The 18,646-nt window shown below is 40.6% G+C and overlaps 2 protein-coding genes across 2 annotated transcripts in view; one reads left to right on the top strand and one right to left on the bottom strand.

Annotated features, from left to right (window-relative positions):
* Positions 1–382: 382 nt before the first annotated feature.
* PLAA (phospholipase A2 activating protein) lies at positions 383–18,628 on the bottom strand. Its single transcript, XM_055698536.1, has 14 exons — positions 18,202–18,628; positions 16,208–16,401; positions 14,412–14,512; positions 14,211–14,331; positions 13,715–13,882; positions 12,481–12,616; positions 11,953–12,122; positions 10,332–10,489; positions 9,200–9,419; positions 8,135–8,203; positions 6,517–6,579; positions 5,573–5,674; positions 2,623–2,787; positions 383–1,107 (listed from the first exon to the last, which is right to left on the bottom strand). The coding sequence occupies exons 1-14, from the start codon at positions 18,552–18,554 to the stop codon at positions 542–544; spliced, it is 2,586 nt and encodes an 861-aa protein (XP_055554511.1). The 5' UTR covers positions 18,555–18,628; the 3' UTR covers positions 383–541.
* IFT74 (intraflagellar transport 74) overlaps positions 18,508–18,646 on the top strand; it is a 38,453-nt gene continuing 38,314 nt past the window's right edge. The window contains exon 1 of the mRNA XM_055698538.1: positions 18,508–18,643. The gene's annotated coding sequence lies outside the window, so the exon portion shown is untranslated. The remainder of the gene's footprint in view (positions 18,644–18,646) is intronic.

Raw genomic sequence — 18,646 nt, 5'->3', positions numbered from 1 at the left:
GGAAATGGAAAAAAGCTGATGGAAAATGAGGTTAATGCCATTTTCTTACCAGGATATTTCACAAGGGTTAATATTAACCAATGCTAACTAGTAAGCTTGTGAAAAGCACTATTGAACTTAACAGTTCTCAGGGCCCCTCTCTGCTGACAAAAACCATGGTCAAGAAACAGACTAATTGTGTTGAAACACAGAAACGTTGGTGGTGTGGATGTCAGTGTTGACAGTCACTGAATCACAGCCATATCCTACATTTCCATCTAGATGACCTTAAGTGCTGATATGGTTTGACTTCTTGGTGATCTGTTTTGATCTGAGCTATGTCAGAAGGGCTTCCTGCAAAGATCCTGTGCACTATAGACTTCAGAAAAGCAGTCAAATGACAAACAGTGTAAAAAGTTTTATTTGCTGTGTATCTTGCAACAATTCAAGTGTTACTCATCCTCAGCAATTTCTCAATTATAGTCTGTCACAAAATATGAATAAAAGCACTTTTTTTTTCTGCATGTGCTGTGCCTCTCAATGTGCCAATAAAAACAAACAATTACAGCAGATTAAGAACAAACTTACAGCATTCCTTTACTTTAGCTGGTTCTGAAACAGAGGCATACTTTTTTATTTGAGAGTCAACTCCAAGGGACTTAGCTAACTGCACAGCATTTTTATCATCACTGATTAGAGTCCCAAGAGCCACAAGCAACCTGAAAATGGCTTCAAGATCTTTAACAACTTCCATAACTGTGCCGATTACTGATAAACATTGAGCTTTGCCCTCAACGTTGTTGACTTTATGTAAGCATACAGCATAGTTCAATGTCAGCGTAGCAAGCGCAATGTGGATGTTCTTATTATTGCTTGATTTCATTTCTATTGCTTGTGTGATTATTTCATCCCTCTGTTCCATCATGAGCTTCTGGCCTGCCTGGCTGACAAAACAATTGCAGAGAGCTCGAAGTGCCAACAGCTGGTTTGCTTGCTTTCCTTTAGGGTTCAGAAATTTAAGGAGAAGGATGATAAATTGTACATGATCCTTTTCACTGCAGAAGTTCTCATTCACAGTGGGATGCCTGACAGACAATCTAAGAATGTCTAGGGCTGGAAAAACAATATCTAAGAAACAAAACAAAACAATTTAGTATTAATATTGCATTATATGCAAGTGTGCTGGTAAGTTTCAGACACAGAACTTCTTAAAGCCCTAGCTTTGGGAACAGAAAGTAACAACTTTCATGCAGAAAGATTCACATAAAGCACAAGTTGTCTGAAATTCATAAAGACAAGTACTGACAAACCCATTCTAGTTACACTTTAATTACTCACAAAAGACATGCTCCTTAATTTAGATTAGCAAAAAAATCTTGAAAATATTTCCTAAAAACTCTTAAGTGATAACACTAAAGGCAAGCACAAAATACGGTAACTAATCCAAAAGGTTTCTGAAAGCTGCTCAGTGACTGTATACCCCTACACAGGCAGCATCTCCCTTTGTCCTCATTCCATATCCCATAGTTTAGTAAAACTCCTTACAGAAAGAAAAATGAGGGGGGGGAAAAAAATTAGACTACCTTAAACTCTGCCAGAATTTGCAAAAGGGGGAGTGGGGAGAGATGTCCTCAACTGAGCTGGAAATCCTTGTTTTCTTACAAGGAAACTGAGCGTTTGTTCAGTAGTTCCCCCCCAACTTTCTCAAATTTCAAATATATCTGGCTCCTTGGGTCTACTATCAGTATTCCATACTTATAACCTGCTTAGCTACTTATTGAGCAGTTTTTCCTGCAGATATACAGAATCTTTATAATTAATGTTTTGTACAATGCCAAGTCTGAAAGGTATGAAGACATCAGCCATCACCAGCTCCCTGCTGTGCAAAACAGCCTAAGCGATGGTACATAATGAAGATGAATTTTCAATACCAAAATATTCTTCCCCTTAATAAATCTTTGACTGCATTTTCAAGAAAGCAGTTCATTTAAACAGCATGTTTAAACATTTAAATTGCATGTTTAAATATTTCTATATGCAATGTATACTTTTTTCCCCAAATGTGCAGTAACCAAAACAGCCTTTCCAATCCATCCATATTGACAAGACATTATCAAATGAAAATGTATCAGCTCTGCTTGCATTCATTCAGAATGTCATTTCACTAATGCAGTTCTGACCACATAACCTAGCTTCAGTAAGAACTTCTTTTCTACCATATTAAGCAGGAGCTACTTTTGAGATATTTTTAATAAAATTGATCTCCATAATTATTTTCATCTTCTATTTGATAACAACTTAGGACTCCAGCCTCACGCTTCTTTGCTCTATTTCCAAACAAACCGCACACTTGAGGATGCTCCTGCTAGTGAGATAACCATGACTCTTTCCATCAGTTTTCTCCTTTACATTTCATACTGTGCTAACAACAAAACTTGACAACCAATTACCAATTTCACAATTCATGCCTCTGCCCCTGCTACTGACTGGTGCTACCAGCATCTGTTTATCATCTTCTGGTTTCTGCTTGGGTTATAAACTCTTTTGGGACAGACTCTGAGTAACAGCCAGCATAGTAAGACTTTTGGTTTGTGGTGAAGTATTGATGAGGTGACAGTTCAAAAAATAATTGCAAGTGTCTACCTTCTGGCCAGTTAACTGCTCTCCACAAAGTCTGAATTTGCTGTGCCGTAGGTGTTTCTGCAGAGGTGTTGCATGTTGCAGACAATAACTTTTCTAGGATTATCAGGTCATCCTCTGTAAGCTTATGTTCTTCACTTGCATTTCCATTAAGCTCCTTTAATTTGCCTGTAAGACCAACAGAAAAGGCATGGCTTTCTGACATTAGAACTTCACAAATCCAGATCTTGAATGGAGTACTACAAAATCACTTTACAAACAAGTTACAAGTATCGTACTTGTTTTGGACAGCTTTAGATTTTAAACATTACTTTTCTCAGTTTCATCATTTTCTAATTTTAATTTTTTAACCATCACAATGCAACACAAAGACTCAGAATTCACATCTTAGCCTACATGCAGGCAAAAATGCACTAAAGAATCATAAGGCCATTAGTTTTCATGACTGAAATATAACTCCTTTTTTGCTCTTTTCTATTATTAGGTAGTAGAAACAATAAAGAAACAGTATGTTCTTGGTGTGATCACAGGTTTTGTATTTTTACCTAAAGTAAATGCTTACCATAGGCAAAATATGATTGTACCATGTCCTATATTCAAACGTCAATGTAATTTAAAAATCAAAGTATTGGAAATATTTTTATGTACGTCATGCTACACTAAAGGGATCTAGCATTAAGCACCTGCCAATCATGGTCTGTCCACAATCGATGAAAAGACGTCAACAAACACACAAGAAGGCAGCATTACATTAGTCCACCCTTACAGAGTTTTATAGTATGCACAAAAATCAACTGTGGGCCCTTTATGAAAAACAGCCATACAGCTCTTAAATCTATCCCAGTCCAGCCATAATATTTACAAGTGTATTTAACCATGCACTATTACAAAACTGCGGGAAACTCAGTAAACCTAATTTTCAGATTCTAAGCTTAACAAAACAAAAAAAAATAATCACAAGCCACTAAGCCTGTAACCAATAGTTACCCTTCAAGACTACTGGACAAAACTAAACTGATGCACTATGTTTTTAAGACTAAGTAAAAATTCTGCTTTGCTATAACATAGGAGAATGAAAGTCAGATACTCTTGCTCTTCTCCCTCTACAAAGCTCTGTGCAAATCTAAGAGGAGGCTAAATTATTTACTAGCAGCAACCTGCAGAAAAGTTTTCTGGTTTGTGAATCTCTTATCTTCTCCCTTAACAAACACCAGAGTGCAAGAAAATTCAGGGAAACAGGACAAGGCTGACTGAATATTCTTGACTGATATTTTTGAACAGAAAAGGAAACCTGAACAATAGGTAGATGAGCAATACTGCAACAGAAGGCCCCAGAGGGTCCCAGAGAGACCTTGACAGGTTTGAGAAGTGGGCCCACGTGAACCTCCCTCAGGAGGTTCAAAAAGGCCAAATGCAAGGTCCTGCACCTGGGTCCAGGCAATCCCCAGCATCATACAGGCTGGGGGATGAATGGATTGAGAGTAGCCCTGAGAAGGACGACTTGGGGACACCAGTGGATTAAAAACGGGACATGAGCTGGCAATGTGCGCTTGCAGCCCAGGAAGGCAGCCGTACCCTGCTTGCATAAGAAGCATGGCCAACAGGTTGAGGAAGGTGATTCTCCACTCATGAGACCCCGCCTGCAGTACTGCATCCAGCTCCCGGGTCCCCAGCACAAGTAAGACATGTACTTGTCACAACAAGTCTACAGTAGGGCCACAATGATCAAAGGGCTGGAACACCTTTCCTATGAAGAAAGGCTGGAATAGTTGGTGTTGTTTAGCCTGGAGAAGAAAAGGTTCTGGGGAGACCTTGTTGCAGCCTTTCAATACTTAAAAAGGGGCTTGTAAGAAAAATGGAGGGAGACTTTTCATCAGGGCCTGTAGTAATGGGTTTTAAACCGAAAGTGACAGTGGAGCAGGTTGCCTAGAGAGGCTGTGGATGCCCTATCCCTGGAAGTGTTTGACGTCAGGTGGGATGGGGCCTCGAGCAAGCTAACCTAATGAAAAATGTCCCTGCCTATGGCAGGGGGGTTGGACTAGATGATTTTTAAAAGGTCCCTTCTAACCCAGATCATTCTATCCATTCTATGATTCCATGACTGTAAGGCCAGGAGCTTTCCCTCTCCAAGAAGCTAGATAAAGGTGAATAGTTTTTCTAAAAATCAGAATTTCTTGTTTTAAGTTTCCTCACCAGACTATATAGATAACTACAATATTTTCAAGCTCTATAAATAAAGGGGAGAGAAGGAAGAAAGAGAATTTTAATTTGGTGATCTTCAAGACAGGTGCATTGTGAATACAAACTAGTTCTGTAAAACCCTTAAATGTACTAAAGTACTCTACAGAAACATACTGAAATAAACTGGTGATTAACGGGTAGAGATTCTGTGGAAATTTGCAGGAAATACAGAGGAAGAGAGAGAATAAGAATGAAGCATGGGAAAAGACAAGGTAAAACAAGCCAATAGTAACTTTTACCAAAAGTGTGTCCAATTACTAAATTTTGTACACTGCCTTTTCTTCTTGTTACACAGAATGTTCCTTTTAAATATAAATAAAACTCAAAAGATTACATTGTATGGCTATCTGGTGAACTAAAATTTTCACGAGCAAAACCAGAAAGGGAGTGCACATGACCTGTATACCCAGCAAACAGTTCAGATGTCCTAGCTTGATAAAAAAAAAGATGTCAGACAATAGCAGATAAGCAGAGAGGGGAGGGGGAAAAAAAAAGATAACCTGTATTAGATAAGGGTTCTTGTGAAATTTACTTATACTTCTAAGCATTCAAATACATGCACCATTAAAAAGCAATTAATGCAATTTTAAAAGGTCAGAACCAACAAGCAGCAGAAAAGCTTTAGGAAATCACTTAGCTTTTAAAAAGATCTAACATGAAGTTACTTAAAACAGATGAAAAATAAAACCAGCACTGAAATTAAAATGCTGACCCAGTATCTGTGTAGGATTGGCCTTGTCAAAGGTGAAAGTATCCTTCTTCGGAAAATAAATATTTTCAGCTTGAGCTGCAGCTAATTGGTAGGCGCCCGTTCCTACATAAAGGAAATACGAAAAAGTTCAGCAGTGTACCAAAGTGTCTCACATAGAACAGTATCCTACCAGTAAGTCTCTCCTGCTGGACATGTCTCAGAAAAATATATTTAAAAAAAACTAAATGCTTATGCAAGTAAGTGTCATTCCTTACGTTATTTTTACAGTCAAGGGTTAAAGCAATACCTTCAAAAACAGTTTTCCCTCCATGTAAAAATGTATTACACAAGTGTAAATTATTAATAGTGATTTCTGAATTACATGAACTAAATACAGGTATTCATAGGAATGGGTACAGCAGTTACACATGAAAATGGCAACAATTATTTTAGAACAAAGATCCCTTCTGCCCCAAATCTTATCTTTTCATTACTTTCATAATGAATATGTGAAGTATTTATATACTGGAAAATTTGCAGGTATGACAAAGTTAAATCACATGCAATAGTAGCCTGAAATCTCTTCAGAAATAGAGTAATAAAAAGCTTTAATCATGACCTATAATGATTTCCTAGTATCACAGGTGAATTAGTGGCTGATACTGTGTAATTTCCATTAAGTACACATATCAGTTTCTTTGATCAACAATGTAATGCACTAGGAAACTAAAAAGTCCTCTCAAAAAGCTTACTATTGTATATATTAAAGCTTCTGCGCATGATTCCTGCATGTAAAAGAAGGCTCTGTTATCCTATTTTGTGAATAATTTGCAGAGTATAAGCAGCTTCAATCCGCTCATTTTTTTAAATTACATATAGATTTGCATCAATATATAATCCATGTCAAAGTTAAAGTCAAAGCAAAAGATCAGGGATGATTTTCATTGGTAGGCATCATTACTTACCTGTATATGGATCAGCTGGAGCTACTGCATTTGATGCTGAACTAGGAACATAGCGACCAGCACCTGAATAGAGACATAAGGCTTTTTAAACATTATCACTGGTAAATAGGTAATGTATACCTGTATTTAATAACTAGTTTTCAAACATCACTATTACAGGCATTATTCTGCACTAAAGGAATTCAAAAGAAGTCTTCAACACTTCCTAAAATTTCGGGATTAAATCTATGCCTATGTGTGAGGGTGGTGGTGATAATGGCATTTGCAAGCTAAGTGACCCACAGCTGGGAGACATTTTGGCATGGTCTCTGGTACCCACTGGCGGCACAGAGGCCCTCACCAGATACCTTATCTGTGACAGGCTCCAGGGGGAGGGCACTGCTGCCCAGGCCTGGCCTCCCTCTGTGCCTGGGGCCAGCAGCTGCTTTTTCTGTGGGAGGTGGACTTCGACTCTGTGGCACTGAGGCCTCTGGTGAAGGAACTGTAGGGTCTTGCATCTGCAGACACCACAGCCTGAGCCACACAAATCAAGAGAGGAGAGATAGCTGGAGACCACAGTAGAAAATGAACAGAGAAAGACTGACACAATGGGGAAGGCCAAAGGCTGCAGGTTTTGGCAGCAGTACAGAGGCTTCACTCCACCTGTAGTTCTGCAACTGCAGAACAGGCACAGTGCCCTGGCACAAGTGAGGACTCTCAAGAGGGGATGCATCAGAGCCAGGTGAGACTGTACGTCATGTCTGCAAAACGGGGAAAGGTAAGCAGCAGTGATGGGAGGCTTCCTCCTGTAGGGTATGGAGGCACCCATCTACTGACCTGACCTGATATCTTGACAGGTTGGTGTCTGCTGGGGGCCAGGATGCTGCAGGGAGACTGACAAGACTTGCCTGGCCTTCAGACTACTACCCTGCTACTCTTCCACAAGTCCTGGAGTCCTGCCAAGAAGTCCTGGAGAGTATCAAGAGTGATTAGAGAGCTCTATAGGCAATGGTAAATGGCCCAAGTGGTGGTTTTTTTGATGCTGCCAGCAAAGCAAAAAATATTTGAGTAGAAACAGACTCATGAAATGGGTCAGAAATTTGCTGCATGGCTGGTTTTGCAGGCAGGACTTTGGCATCAGTGACTACAGGACCCTCTTTGGGGAGCAAGAGCTACTAAGCATGGATGGGAGAAGTCTGACAAAGCAAAGCTGGAACACCTTTGTAAACAGGCTTTCTAAACTAGAAGATGGACTTTAAACTAGCTATGTCAGGGAGAGTTAGAATCTAAGATTTAGGGTGGAAGGAAAGGAATAATAAAGAAAAAAAAAAAGCTACTTCTGTGAACATACCCATTCCCACGTGGCCATGACTATGACAGTTTGACAAAACATAAGGTTTAAAACCTTACTTCTCTACCAGAAAAGACAGTGACAGGATGCAGACCAGACAGCAGAGGGCTCTCCTCTGCTAAACATACTTTGACAGTGGCAGAGTCCACCTCACCAGTCTGGCCCACACTACAGCCTCAGATGGAGAACTACAAGCAACAGCGGTCTGGAGCCAAACACTGAATGCAACTGAACCTGAAAAAATACACATCTTAAATGCTATCAAGACAGATTATGAATTTACATTACCTGTGAATGGATCTGCTACAGGCAGTGTGCTTGACCCAGTTGAAGAGCCTGGAACATAACGTCCAGCACCTAGTGAAACAGCAAGACAAGGCATGACTACTATACACAGCTTAATGTTTTAAAACGTCAATACTTTTCACACAGAAGTAGCTCAAAAATAAGGCCAAACAAGAGGTCTTACAGTTTATTGTAGCATTACAATAAATCTGATCCTATGCAGGCAAATGCCCCCTGATGCAGAACAAGTTCTGCCTAATTTGAGTGTCAGAAGTTTTCTTTTCTGTGGCATATGCATTACACATTTGAACACAGCCAAAGGATGACCGCAGCTCCCCAAATTACATATGAACCTGATTAGCCTTATGTTTACATTTCTATTTCATTGCAAGAAAAAGATTTAGCTCAATTATTTTAATGACATTTTATTCCTAACTTCATCTTTGTGAAACTAGTTGAAATAAGTGGTTTATGTTGTAGCTGTGATAAGCAGGATGTAATTGATTAATGTGGTTCACCTTGTAAGTAACTTGTTCCATTTCCTGCCCAAAAAAGGGTCATTTATGTATTTTGCTCAGTTTCAGTTAATTCTCTAGCTAATTTTTTTTATTTATTCATTGCCTTAACAGCACTCTTAGACTAGTATGAAAAGTGCAAGGTTTTTCCACCAGGAAAAAAAAAAAGACTGAAAAATACAACTGGCTTGATTAAAATTTTGTTGAAGATTTGTTCCAACAAATACTTCAGAAGTTTGTCAAGTTTGCATATTTTTCTTGTCAGATTCATCTGTGCCTTGCCCTCAATCATTTGTGGACATGAAAGTCCTGTACAAAAAGTGCAAGACCTACAACACTGAAGTGTGCCTGAGCAGTGAGGTGGATTGAAAACTTGACTGCACAACCAGTCTTGGAGGGTAGTGATCAGTGGCACATCTAGTTGGGAGGCCAGCCACTGGCGGTGTACCCCAGGGGTTGGGAAGCTGGGCCAGAGTGCACCCTCAGTGAGTTTGCTGATGACACAGAACTGGCAGGAGTGACTGAAGTAATCATTTAAGTTTCAGTTCTTTACCTGTATATGGATCTGAAAATTGAGCACTTGTACTCAACAGTGTTTGCCCCTTAGTGTTGTCCATAATAAACTTGGCCACCTGATCCAGAAACATAGGATTTAGGTCATTCTTTTGCAGGAAGTTGTATGCAGTCAGCCAAGGATCATCAGTGATACTATATGGTAGTTTGTAGGAAGGCCCACTTTCATTTACATCAATTGTGAAAACATAGTCATACTCCTTTAAGCAGAATAAAAATAAAAATAAATTAGAATTTGTCAGCATTTTTTCCGTAAGATGTATCAAATGAAGACTAATAATGACCAGGGCTAAGCCTAGAAACTTTAATACTGCTGCTTGCAGCCTGTATTAATAATAGTATCCTACACAGCCTGCAAGTAAAAAAATACTTAAACCATACTCTGTGTTTTCCAGAATTCTTTGTCTCATGAAAAGCAGGGTAGAATAACATATCATGATAATGTCTGTGCAGAATACAAAACAACAGATACATCAGACAACTCTTATGGCCAGCTGTGGCTGCCTGCAAGGGTATAAGGAAGTGAGATGCCTCAAAATACTTTCATCTTAAAAACACACTTGCAAAACTAGAAAACAATAAACTCCTAAGGTTTCATTAAACCATGTGAGACATAAAATCAGTATTTCCAAGACATTCCTTTTGTAGTGGCAAAAACCAGAGACTTTTCTGTGTATATTTCAGTAAAGGAAATATTTCTCAGCTTATCTGTCTTCAGATTCAGAAGTTAATATAGAAAAGGAGCACAGAAAGCCTGGTACCTAGTATTTTAGGTAACCCTTGCATTTTAAGTTTTACTGTTCACTTCTTTTGGAAAGGAAGTTAAAACTAACTTTTCAAGATAGTAACTTTCTCATTTCTCTACTAATAGTTTCTTTCCAAAATAATTTGTTTCCATTGACTTGCTTGTTTTACAAAATGTGTTTCTAAACTAGTAAAGTGAGTGGTACTTATTTATACTTCTGAGTTTTAATAGATCAAAGATGACAAAAAAGTACCAAGTACATATTTTCTATATTTATTTTATCTACGCAAAGACTGGACTAAATTTTTAATGGGAAGTGAAGCATTTTACTTAGGAAGCAATAAAACCAATTAAAGTTGGCATATACCTTTCCTTCAAATAAAACCTTTCCAGATGTTTGCTGCGTGGCTCCAGAAGAACCAACAACATCGCCAATCTTTATCCATCTCCGTTCACTAACACTCCACTGATACGCTTCTACTTTCCCATTATCTTTAATAAGCCGTGTCTGTCCATCTCTCGTTCCTGTAGACAGGAGTGTTAAGAGTTTGAACAAACTCAACAATACAATTTACTTTGAAAGAAAAAAAGGAAATATTCAAATAGTGCTCAAACTTAAAGATTAAAAGATAGTTCACCAACATTTAAAGTCACAGCACAGGAAGTAGCTAGATACTTGTGGTTTAACCCCAGCTGGCAACTAAGCCCCACACAGTTGCCCTGGTGGGACGGGTGAGAAAATCCAAAGGGTAACAGTGAGAAAATTTGTGGGTTGAGATAAAGGCAGTTTAATGGGGAAAACAGAAGCTGCTCACACAAGCAAAGCAAGACAAGGAATTCAATCAGCAATTCCTACCAGCAGGCAGGTGATCAGCCATCTCCAGGAAAGCAGGCTCTGTCACGTGTTAACGGTTACTTGGAAAAACAAAATGCCACGACTCTGAACATCCCCCCTCTTCTTTCTTCTTCCTCCAGCTTTATATGCTGGGCATGACATCACACAGTGTGGAACTCACCTCTAGTTAGCTGGGGTCAGCTGTCCCAGCTGTGTCCCCTCACAACTCCTTGTGCCCGCCCCCCGCCCCCCCCAGCCGACTTGCTGGCGGGGTGGGATAACAAAGATATCCCTGAATTATTAGCAGTTTCCAGCACAAACACAAAACATAGCCCCATACCAGCTACTATGAATAAAATTAACTCTAGCCCTGCCAAAATCAGCACAATACTATATGCTGCAACAAGAACAGCAGAAATCTTGACAACAGGATTTTATAATTGTGGTGATGATATCTGACACCAGACTAGAGTTGCAAAAGCAGTCCTTAAGTATTCCAGAAGTTTACCATTTTCCTAGGGAGATGACCATCAAGAAAGGTGATATTCTCCCATGGTCTAACAACTGGAAAGCTTCACATGATTGCAAGATTTATGCCACTTGCTGATCAGGGCCAAGGGCTGAGGTTACTGGTTACTTCACCTTGGGATAAAGTATTTGTCTATTTAAGAGTAATCTTAACTGCGACTGCTTCCACTGTATTGTCAGTAATCTCCTGAGTACTTTGAAAGTGCGAACTGCGTCAAGATTTAACTATTTTTCAAGCCAAAAGCTAAAGAAAAAAATTTGCAACTACTGTTCTTTTAGGAAAAAAATTCCACATCCAGCACTACTTTTAGAATTTCCTGTATCATATACTAATGGCAGCTGGCATAGTGGAACCAAAACATCTCAAACACACTGCAGCATCCTGAATTCAACCTTTATCTAAATTATAGGAGAAGTATTATTTACCATTTTAGTTTAATTTTTTTTTTTAGACTCACCTTCAAAAGAATCAATGAAAAGATATTAGAGCAAAATTAGGCATTTTTTCTTCAGCAACTCTACTGAAAGAGATCAAAGCCTTGATTTTTGAAACTACAGGAAGTCTCAATACCTCAGAACCAAGATCTGGAGACATCTCTAACATGACAAAAGAACAACAACTTACCAGGTTCCTCAAGATGTTCTCTTCCAGGAAGGTCATTAGCATCAATGTCTCCTAAATCACCAGTTTTAGGGTCAATGGATGCTTGGGAAAGCTCATTTTCAAAGGCCTGAATCTCCTCAGCACTTGCTGTACGTTCCAAAGACTCTGTAAACACTCTTATAATTCCATCACTGAATGGAGAGAAAACATTGAAACAGAAATAGTAATACCCTATCTATAGTATCATTTTAAAATCAAGGTAGGATATGCCTATCAAAAGGGCTCTTTATACAGACAGCACTTGTAAGTCCATTCTCAGTCTGTTCATGGTTTACCACATTCTTGAAGAACTCTACCTCTGCTATTAACATAACAAGAGGTTAACTTCGTGGATGAAGTACAGCACATGTTTAAATTTAATCCCCACACATACTTTGATGGCTGTATTTTTAAATGTAGATGAAACTGAAATCCAAAGTGAAGCCTGCAATTTCATCAAGGGTTTGCAGAGTTATATCCAAAAATACACTGACAGTGAAACCTCAATACCTTGCACCAACCACGATGTCACCATTGTCTAACACACAGCAGCACCATACAGACTGAGCTGGGAGTCTGATTGTTTGAGCACATTCCCCTTGTTTCCAGATTCTAAGAGATCTATCCTCTCCAGTAGTTACAAAATCTGAAAAGGAAAAAAATATTAAAACTTCTAGAATTTATTTTTAGTGCACTGTGATACTAGATACCATTCTAGAACAGGGTACCTAAAAGTCAGAACTGTCAAAGAACCTTTCTACAATTTAATACTTATCTCAATTGCAAGAATACCGCATAGTTGTGGTGCATAAAGTGCATAACTGCAGACTAAGCAGCCAGATAGGAATTCAATCATGCTTGAGACAAACAAAATAGATTCCTTCCTCTTTTTAAGAGTTTAAACAAAGAACTTTGAACAATTTTGTAACCGTCAGTATTTTATCTTACACTGTATTTCCATACTTTCACATTTGCTTTAAATTCAGATTTTTGCAAGGTAGGTCTGCTTTTTCAGGAAGCACACATAAAGCACTCTCTATAATATATATAACAAATTATATTAATTAATAATAAATAATAATATACTCTATACAAAGGAGCCTGTAAACTCCTCAGTGAGGAGTTTTGAAGCATAGGACATTTATGACATTCACATCCACTAACATACATGCACTTTACCTGCTGAACAAACGCCCGTGTCCCATACGCCACACAAGGTCACTGACTTGAGAGCTTCTTCTGCAACTGTCTGCAACAGTTAGTTCTGAACCTCTAAACTTCTAACTCTGAAACCAATGCAACTAAGCCCCACACATAGAATTCTTAACCTAATCTATTTATAATGTATTTCGAAAACTTTCTGTGGAACTATCTAGATTTCCATTACTTCAAACTGGAAAGCCATGCATTATCATTTTAGTACGCTGCAACAGTGCTGAAATACAGGTGTCAACCTAGACGATAGTTTTGCCTGTCACTTTGCCCAAGTTTCACTTAAGCCTTACGATTAGGCCTAACCCAGGACCTTTCATCTCATCTACTGCCAAAACAATTCTGCCAGAGGTGTGAGGGTATGATTTGGAGTCCATTAGAGAAATTGTTTTAATTATTTACACTAAAGGAAAGAAGTAAATTAAACACTACTGAGTTCTTTAGTTGTGGCAGCTCCACAAAACTACAGAATGCCTACCTTGACACTTCATTTTGGAAGAATGTTGGGTAACAGTCGCAATAATAATCCTACCTTTACACTGAGGGAAGACAGAGATGCTGTATATATAATTTGTATGTCCGTAATACACCTGCAGACACTCGCCAGCGATCTGCCATCTTCGAACACTAGCATCATTAGCACAGGAAAGGAATTCCACTTCACTGAGAATAGCTAAACCTCTCACACAATCTTCATGTCCTTTATGAAAGAAAGGAAAACTTTTAATGTGGCTCTTCTTTATATTAGCAGCAATAGACCATTTCTATTTAGTTCACATCTAAGTCCTGCCAAACAACTTTCATTATAGGAGCCATTAAAAAAAGAAAAGCAATTCATTGCTCACTACTTTCTGGGGAAAAAAATCTAGTTCTTTTAAAAGTGATGTGATTTCTGAGCATATAACATAAGAGACTTTAAAAATCCTAGGAATTTTTCAATTTATCTACAGCTTTGTGGTGCTTAGCGTTTTTCTCTTCTTAAAAGAGCACATGACCCGGATGAAATTATCATCTTCAGGAATATTTACCAGTGAATGTTCTTTCACATCTGCCTGCCTTCCACAGTTTAATAGTTTTGTCAGCTGAACCAGTCAACATTAATCCCTGTTCAGGTAGTATTTTCACTGCCCATATTGCAGCTGTGTGACCCTGCAAAAAACAACACTCTTAGACTCGTCAAAATCAAATTCAGAGTACCTATTTTACAGTTATGTAGAGGAACTCCATACCTTTAATGTCATCATACATCTGTCATTCAACCAGACCTTGGCTGTTGCATCCCATGATCCACTTAATAGTGTGCCAAATTTCCCAGATGAAAGGCTGCAAACTGGAATGAATGTTCAAATCAGCACTGACAAGTGTCCTGCATTGCCACCAGTCTTATGCCAGCAATTTAAAGAGATTTACACGGTATTAGTAGCATATTTGGCGTTAAGAAATTTGAGGAAGAGTTAAGTGGAACTGCAGTTGCACTGAACCACAGAAGGAACTTAAAAATCTCTTCACTTTAGATTACAAAGTTTCACATCTTTTTGCCATTCACATTTTTAAATTTCTCTTAGTACTAAATCTCTTCTCAGGCTAGAATATGTTGACAAACAGGTTAGACAACTAGTCAAGACACAGGATTAATGCAAAGGTTTAGTTTTGATAATACAGAGAAGGCTGAAATTTCATCAATGTACACTAACTTATGTCCTCAAGAAGCAAGATTTTGCACAAATAATACTTAGCTCATCTTCTTAGAATGCAGCTTACCAAGAAATTGTAGTGCATTAAAAATTTTAGCAAGAAGATAATCTGAAAATGCTCCAGTAATACACAGGTATATAACTGAAGACATAGAGTGCTGATAACGTTTACTAAAAAGTTTTAAAAAAGAGCTACAGCATAAATGGAGTACCCTGTCCATCTGATTGTTCATAAAAGTATGGTCTTACGTTTCTTGCTTCTGTTACTCCCCAGTAAGAACCAGACAGTACTCTACACCACCACTTGTCACGTCCTACTTTTTCCCCTGCTTTAAAACAGATTTTACAACTAATGTAATTTTACATTTTTTACTTTTTTACTTACTGTAAAAATGGCTACTAATACATTTTTGTACGGGAATCTACAACCTGTCTAGAACGCCTCATTCCTTTTCACACCTCTGAGGGGAGGATGTCACATGTCCATCCCAGGTTTCTGATAAAATAGATAAGCTATTCCATGCCTCTTTAAACAGTGACATTATTTTCTTTCTTTCTCAGATAAACCCAAGATGTTTGTAAGATAAAAATACATTTTAGGCGCTGCTTGGCAGTCAGGGTACTTTCAATCTGGTCTCCACAACCATTCTTTAACACAGTTTAAAGATCCCCAGAATCTCCAAGACTTGAAATGTTTATTTTTGACAGCCTATAATTACATGATCAGACAGTTCAAAGGTCTATTAAATAGTACATCAGCTCACAAAAATAAAAACTTGGTATGCTAATATGAAAACTGCTGAATCTTTTATATCTGGAGAAAAGGTATACAAAAAGTTGGTTTAATATGTCACATGTTGCAGTGACCTGACCGAAGAGAGATGAAATTTCTGCAGTGAGCTTTTAGTGTTTACTGTGTATTTAAAGTTCTGATTAATATTAGATCCCCATCTAAGTAATACAATGGGCAGTGAAAACTTGTTTATTTAGGAAGCTGACTTTTTCTACTTCTATCAATTTTGACACAAAAATTAAGCTTAATACATGGAGAACTAAATTAACTTCTTAAAAATGCAACTCTTGGCAACACATAAACTGCCATGTGTTCACACATATAGTAAAAGCTCAAGCATTCATCATTGTAAACTTGAAATTTTTGCCATGAACTGTCACTACACAAACTGAGATTATAAAATCCTATTTGCAGAGACCATAATCAAATAGCTTGCTACATTAAATACCAAAGAAAATAAAAATAAAGTTCTGTAACTTCAACAAACAAATCATGTTAACTTTTATGCAACACACTCCAAAATAAAATGACTACATACCTGTGTTCTTATGACCCTTAAGGATGTAAAGGGGAGCTGTGCTGTCAACTGTGAAAATGCAAATATTATGATCATTGCCACCAGTTGCAATCAGCCCACGAGGATAGAGGTCACTTGGAGGTATGATGCACACACAAGACACAAAATTTGAGTGGCCACTCATACAGTGCATTTCAGTAAAACCCCTGTTAAGACTAAACATACATGGTAATCAGTTCAGAGTCATGACAAAAGCAGTACTTATTTGAGGCACTGAATTAAAATAGTTTTTTTTACACTCCAGCTCTTGAATTAGTAACTGTGCTTGCATTTTGCTGAATAAATACTGTGGATGACCTAGAAGGACTGAAAAACTTAAGAGAAAAGTTATATCCTAGCATCCCAACCCAGTAAGCAGTATTTAAAGCCTTTCACTTGTTTTTCAGTAATAGTAGGCTTAGAAGGACTTAGTTTTGGTTTTCCTTGCTCGCTGGCAAACACTATGCCCAATTCGATCAGAAGTAGTTACAGATTGCCTTCCTGAAATCTTTTGCTACCTCAATATTCAAGTATGTATCCCAATACACTCTAAAATAACAGAACACATCAACGAAGATATTCTACTTCCTGCCAGATCTACTCACTGGCTCTTAATTAGGAGCACTGTAGGTAATGGTTAAATAGATTATAACTGAGTCAAGCAGCACCCTTATTTCTTATCATGAGTAAGTTAATCATGTCTTCCTCACACAGTCCTCTGAAATGATGGGTTAGAATTAGACCTCCTTTCCTGCAGTAAATTTCTAGGCATTTTAACAAATTCTTCCCCTTGTGATGACAGATTCAACAAGACACAATTCGATTAGTTAGTCTTATAGCTAGACCAGAGGGGGTCAACTAGAAAGTGACAGCGATCAATTTAAACACTTGTATGTATTCAGGTAAATTTGCCAATTACCTCTTTCACCGAAAGGCAGTAGAAAGTGTATTGGGTTTGTGTGGCAAAATTTGGAGGGTAGGGCATGAGGCTACGGGAGCGGCTTCTGTAAGAAGCTGCCCCCATGTCAGATAGAGTCATGGCCAGCTAGCTCCAAGAAGCCAATATACCCACTGCTAGCCAAGGCCGAGCCCATCAGTGATAGTGGTAGTGCCTCTGTGATAACATAGTTAAGAAGGGATAAAACAAGTCTGCAAAACAACCTGGCAGCACAAGAAAGGAGTGAGAATATGTGAAAGAAACAACTCTACAGACATCCAGGTGAGTGAAAGAAGGGGAAGAGGTGCTGCAGGTGCCAGAGCAGAGGTTCCCCCCCAGCCCGTGGGGAAGCCCCCGGTGAGACGGGCTGTGCCCCCAGCCCCTGGAGCCCCCGGGGGAGCAGCCCCCCCCCCGCAGCCCGGGCAGGGCCCCACGCCGGGGCAGGGGGACGCCCCGAGGGGGCTGTGACCCGCGGGCAGCCCGCGCTGGGGCAGCTCCGGGCAGGGCCTGTGGCCCCGCGGGGACCCGGGCTGGAGCCGGCTGGGCCGGGGGGGCTGCGCCCCGCGGGGGGGCTCACGCTGGGGCAGGTCGCGGGGAGCTGCAGCCCCTGGGAAGGCCCCGTGCTGGAGAAGCTCACGGAGGGACCCCGGAGCGGAGCAGGGGCGGTGTGAGGAGCCTCCCCCGGGGCGGCAGCAGCGGCAGGGGCAGCGTGTGAGGGACTGACCGCAGCCCCGCTCCCGGCCCCTGCGCCGCTCGCGGGAGGAGAAAACTGGGAGCGCAGCTGAGCCTGGGCAGAAGGGAGGGGTGGGGGGAGGGTGCTCAAGATTCTGTTTTAGTTCTCATTATCCTACTCTGATTTGACTGGTAATAAATTAAATTAATTTCCCCATTCGAGCCTGTCTTGCCCACGATAACAGCAAGGGCGCGGCCGCGGGGACCGGCCCGGCGCGGCCCGGCTGCCCCTCCGCGCCCTCCCTCCCGCACGGCGCCATCCGCAGCGGTCGCCCCGGCCCGGCCGGCGCCGTGGCCCGGCACTCACCCGTCAGGAGCCCACAGCCGCGCAGTTCGGTCCCGGGAGACGGACACGAAACCGCCCTGGGGGAAGAGGCCGCGGGTTAGACCCCGCACGTCCTGCCCATGCCCCACCAGGGAGCAGCGAAGCCGGTAGCCGCCGCCCTCGTCCGCCATGGCGGGAGGCCGCCGAGGTGTCCTGACACAGCAGCTAAACCCTCCGATGTGGCCGCCGCCGCTGCCACCGGAAACCGCCAAGCGCCGCGCCGGAACCGGTGTCAGCGGGCGCGCCGGCGGGGGCGGCGGGCCTCCACGTCCCGGCAGGCGCCGCGGCGCAGAGCGGGCCGCCGTCCCTCGGCGGGCGGAACCAAGCCTGCGCATCTCGCGATAGCCGAGCGCTGCTCGGCGCGGTGGTTGCTGCGATACCGGCTCCGTTGTCGGCGGAGGGTTAATGGCTGCTGGCGAGTCCGGTG

Source organism: Falco cherrug, chromosome Z (assembly GCF_023634085.1).
Source record: "Falco cherrug isolate bFalChe1 chromosome Z, bFalChe1.pri, whole genome shotgun sequence".
NCBI classification, from domain to species: domain Eukaryota; kingdom Metazoa; phylum Chordata; class Aves; order Falconiformes; family Falconidae; genus Falco; species Falco cherrug.
Note: the sequence above shows the minus strand (reverse complement) of the source record. Positions and strands in the feature narration are given on the sequence as shown.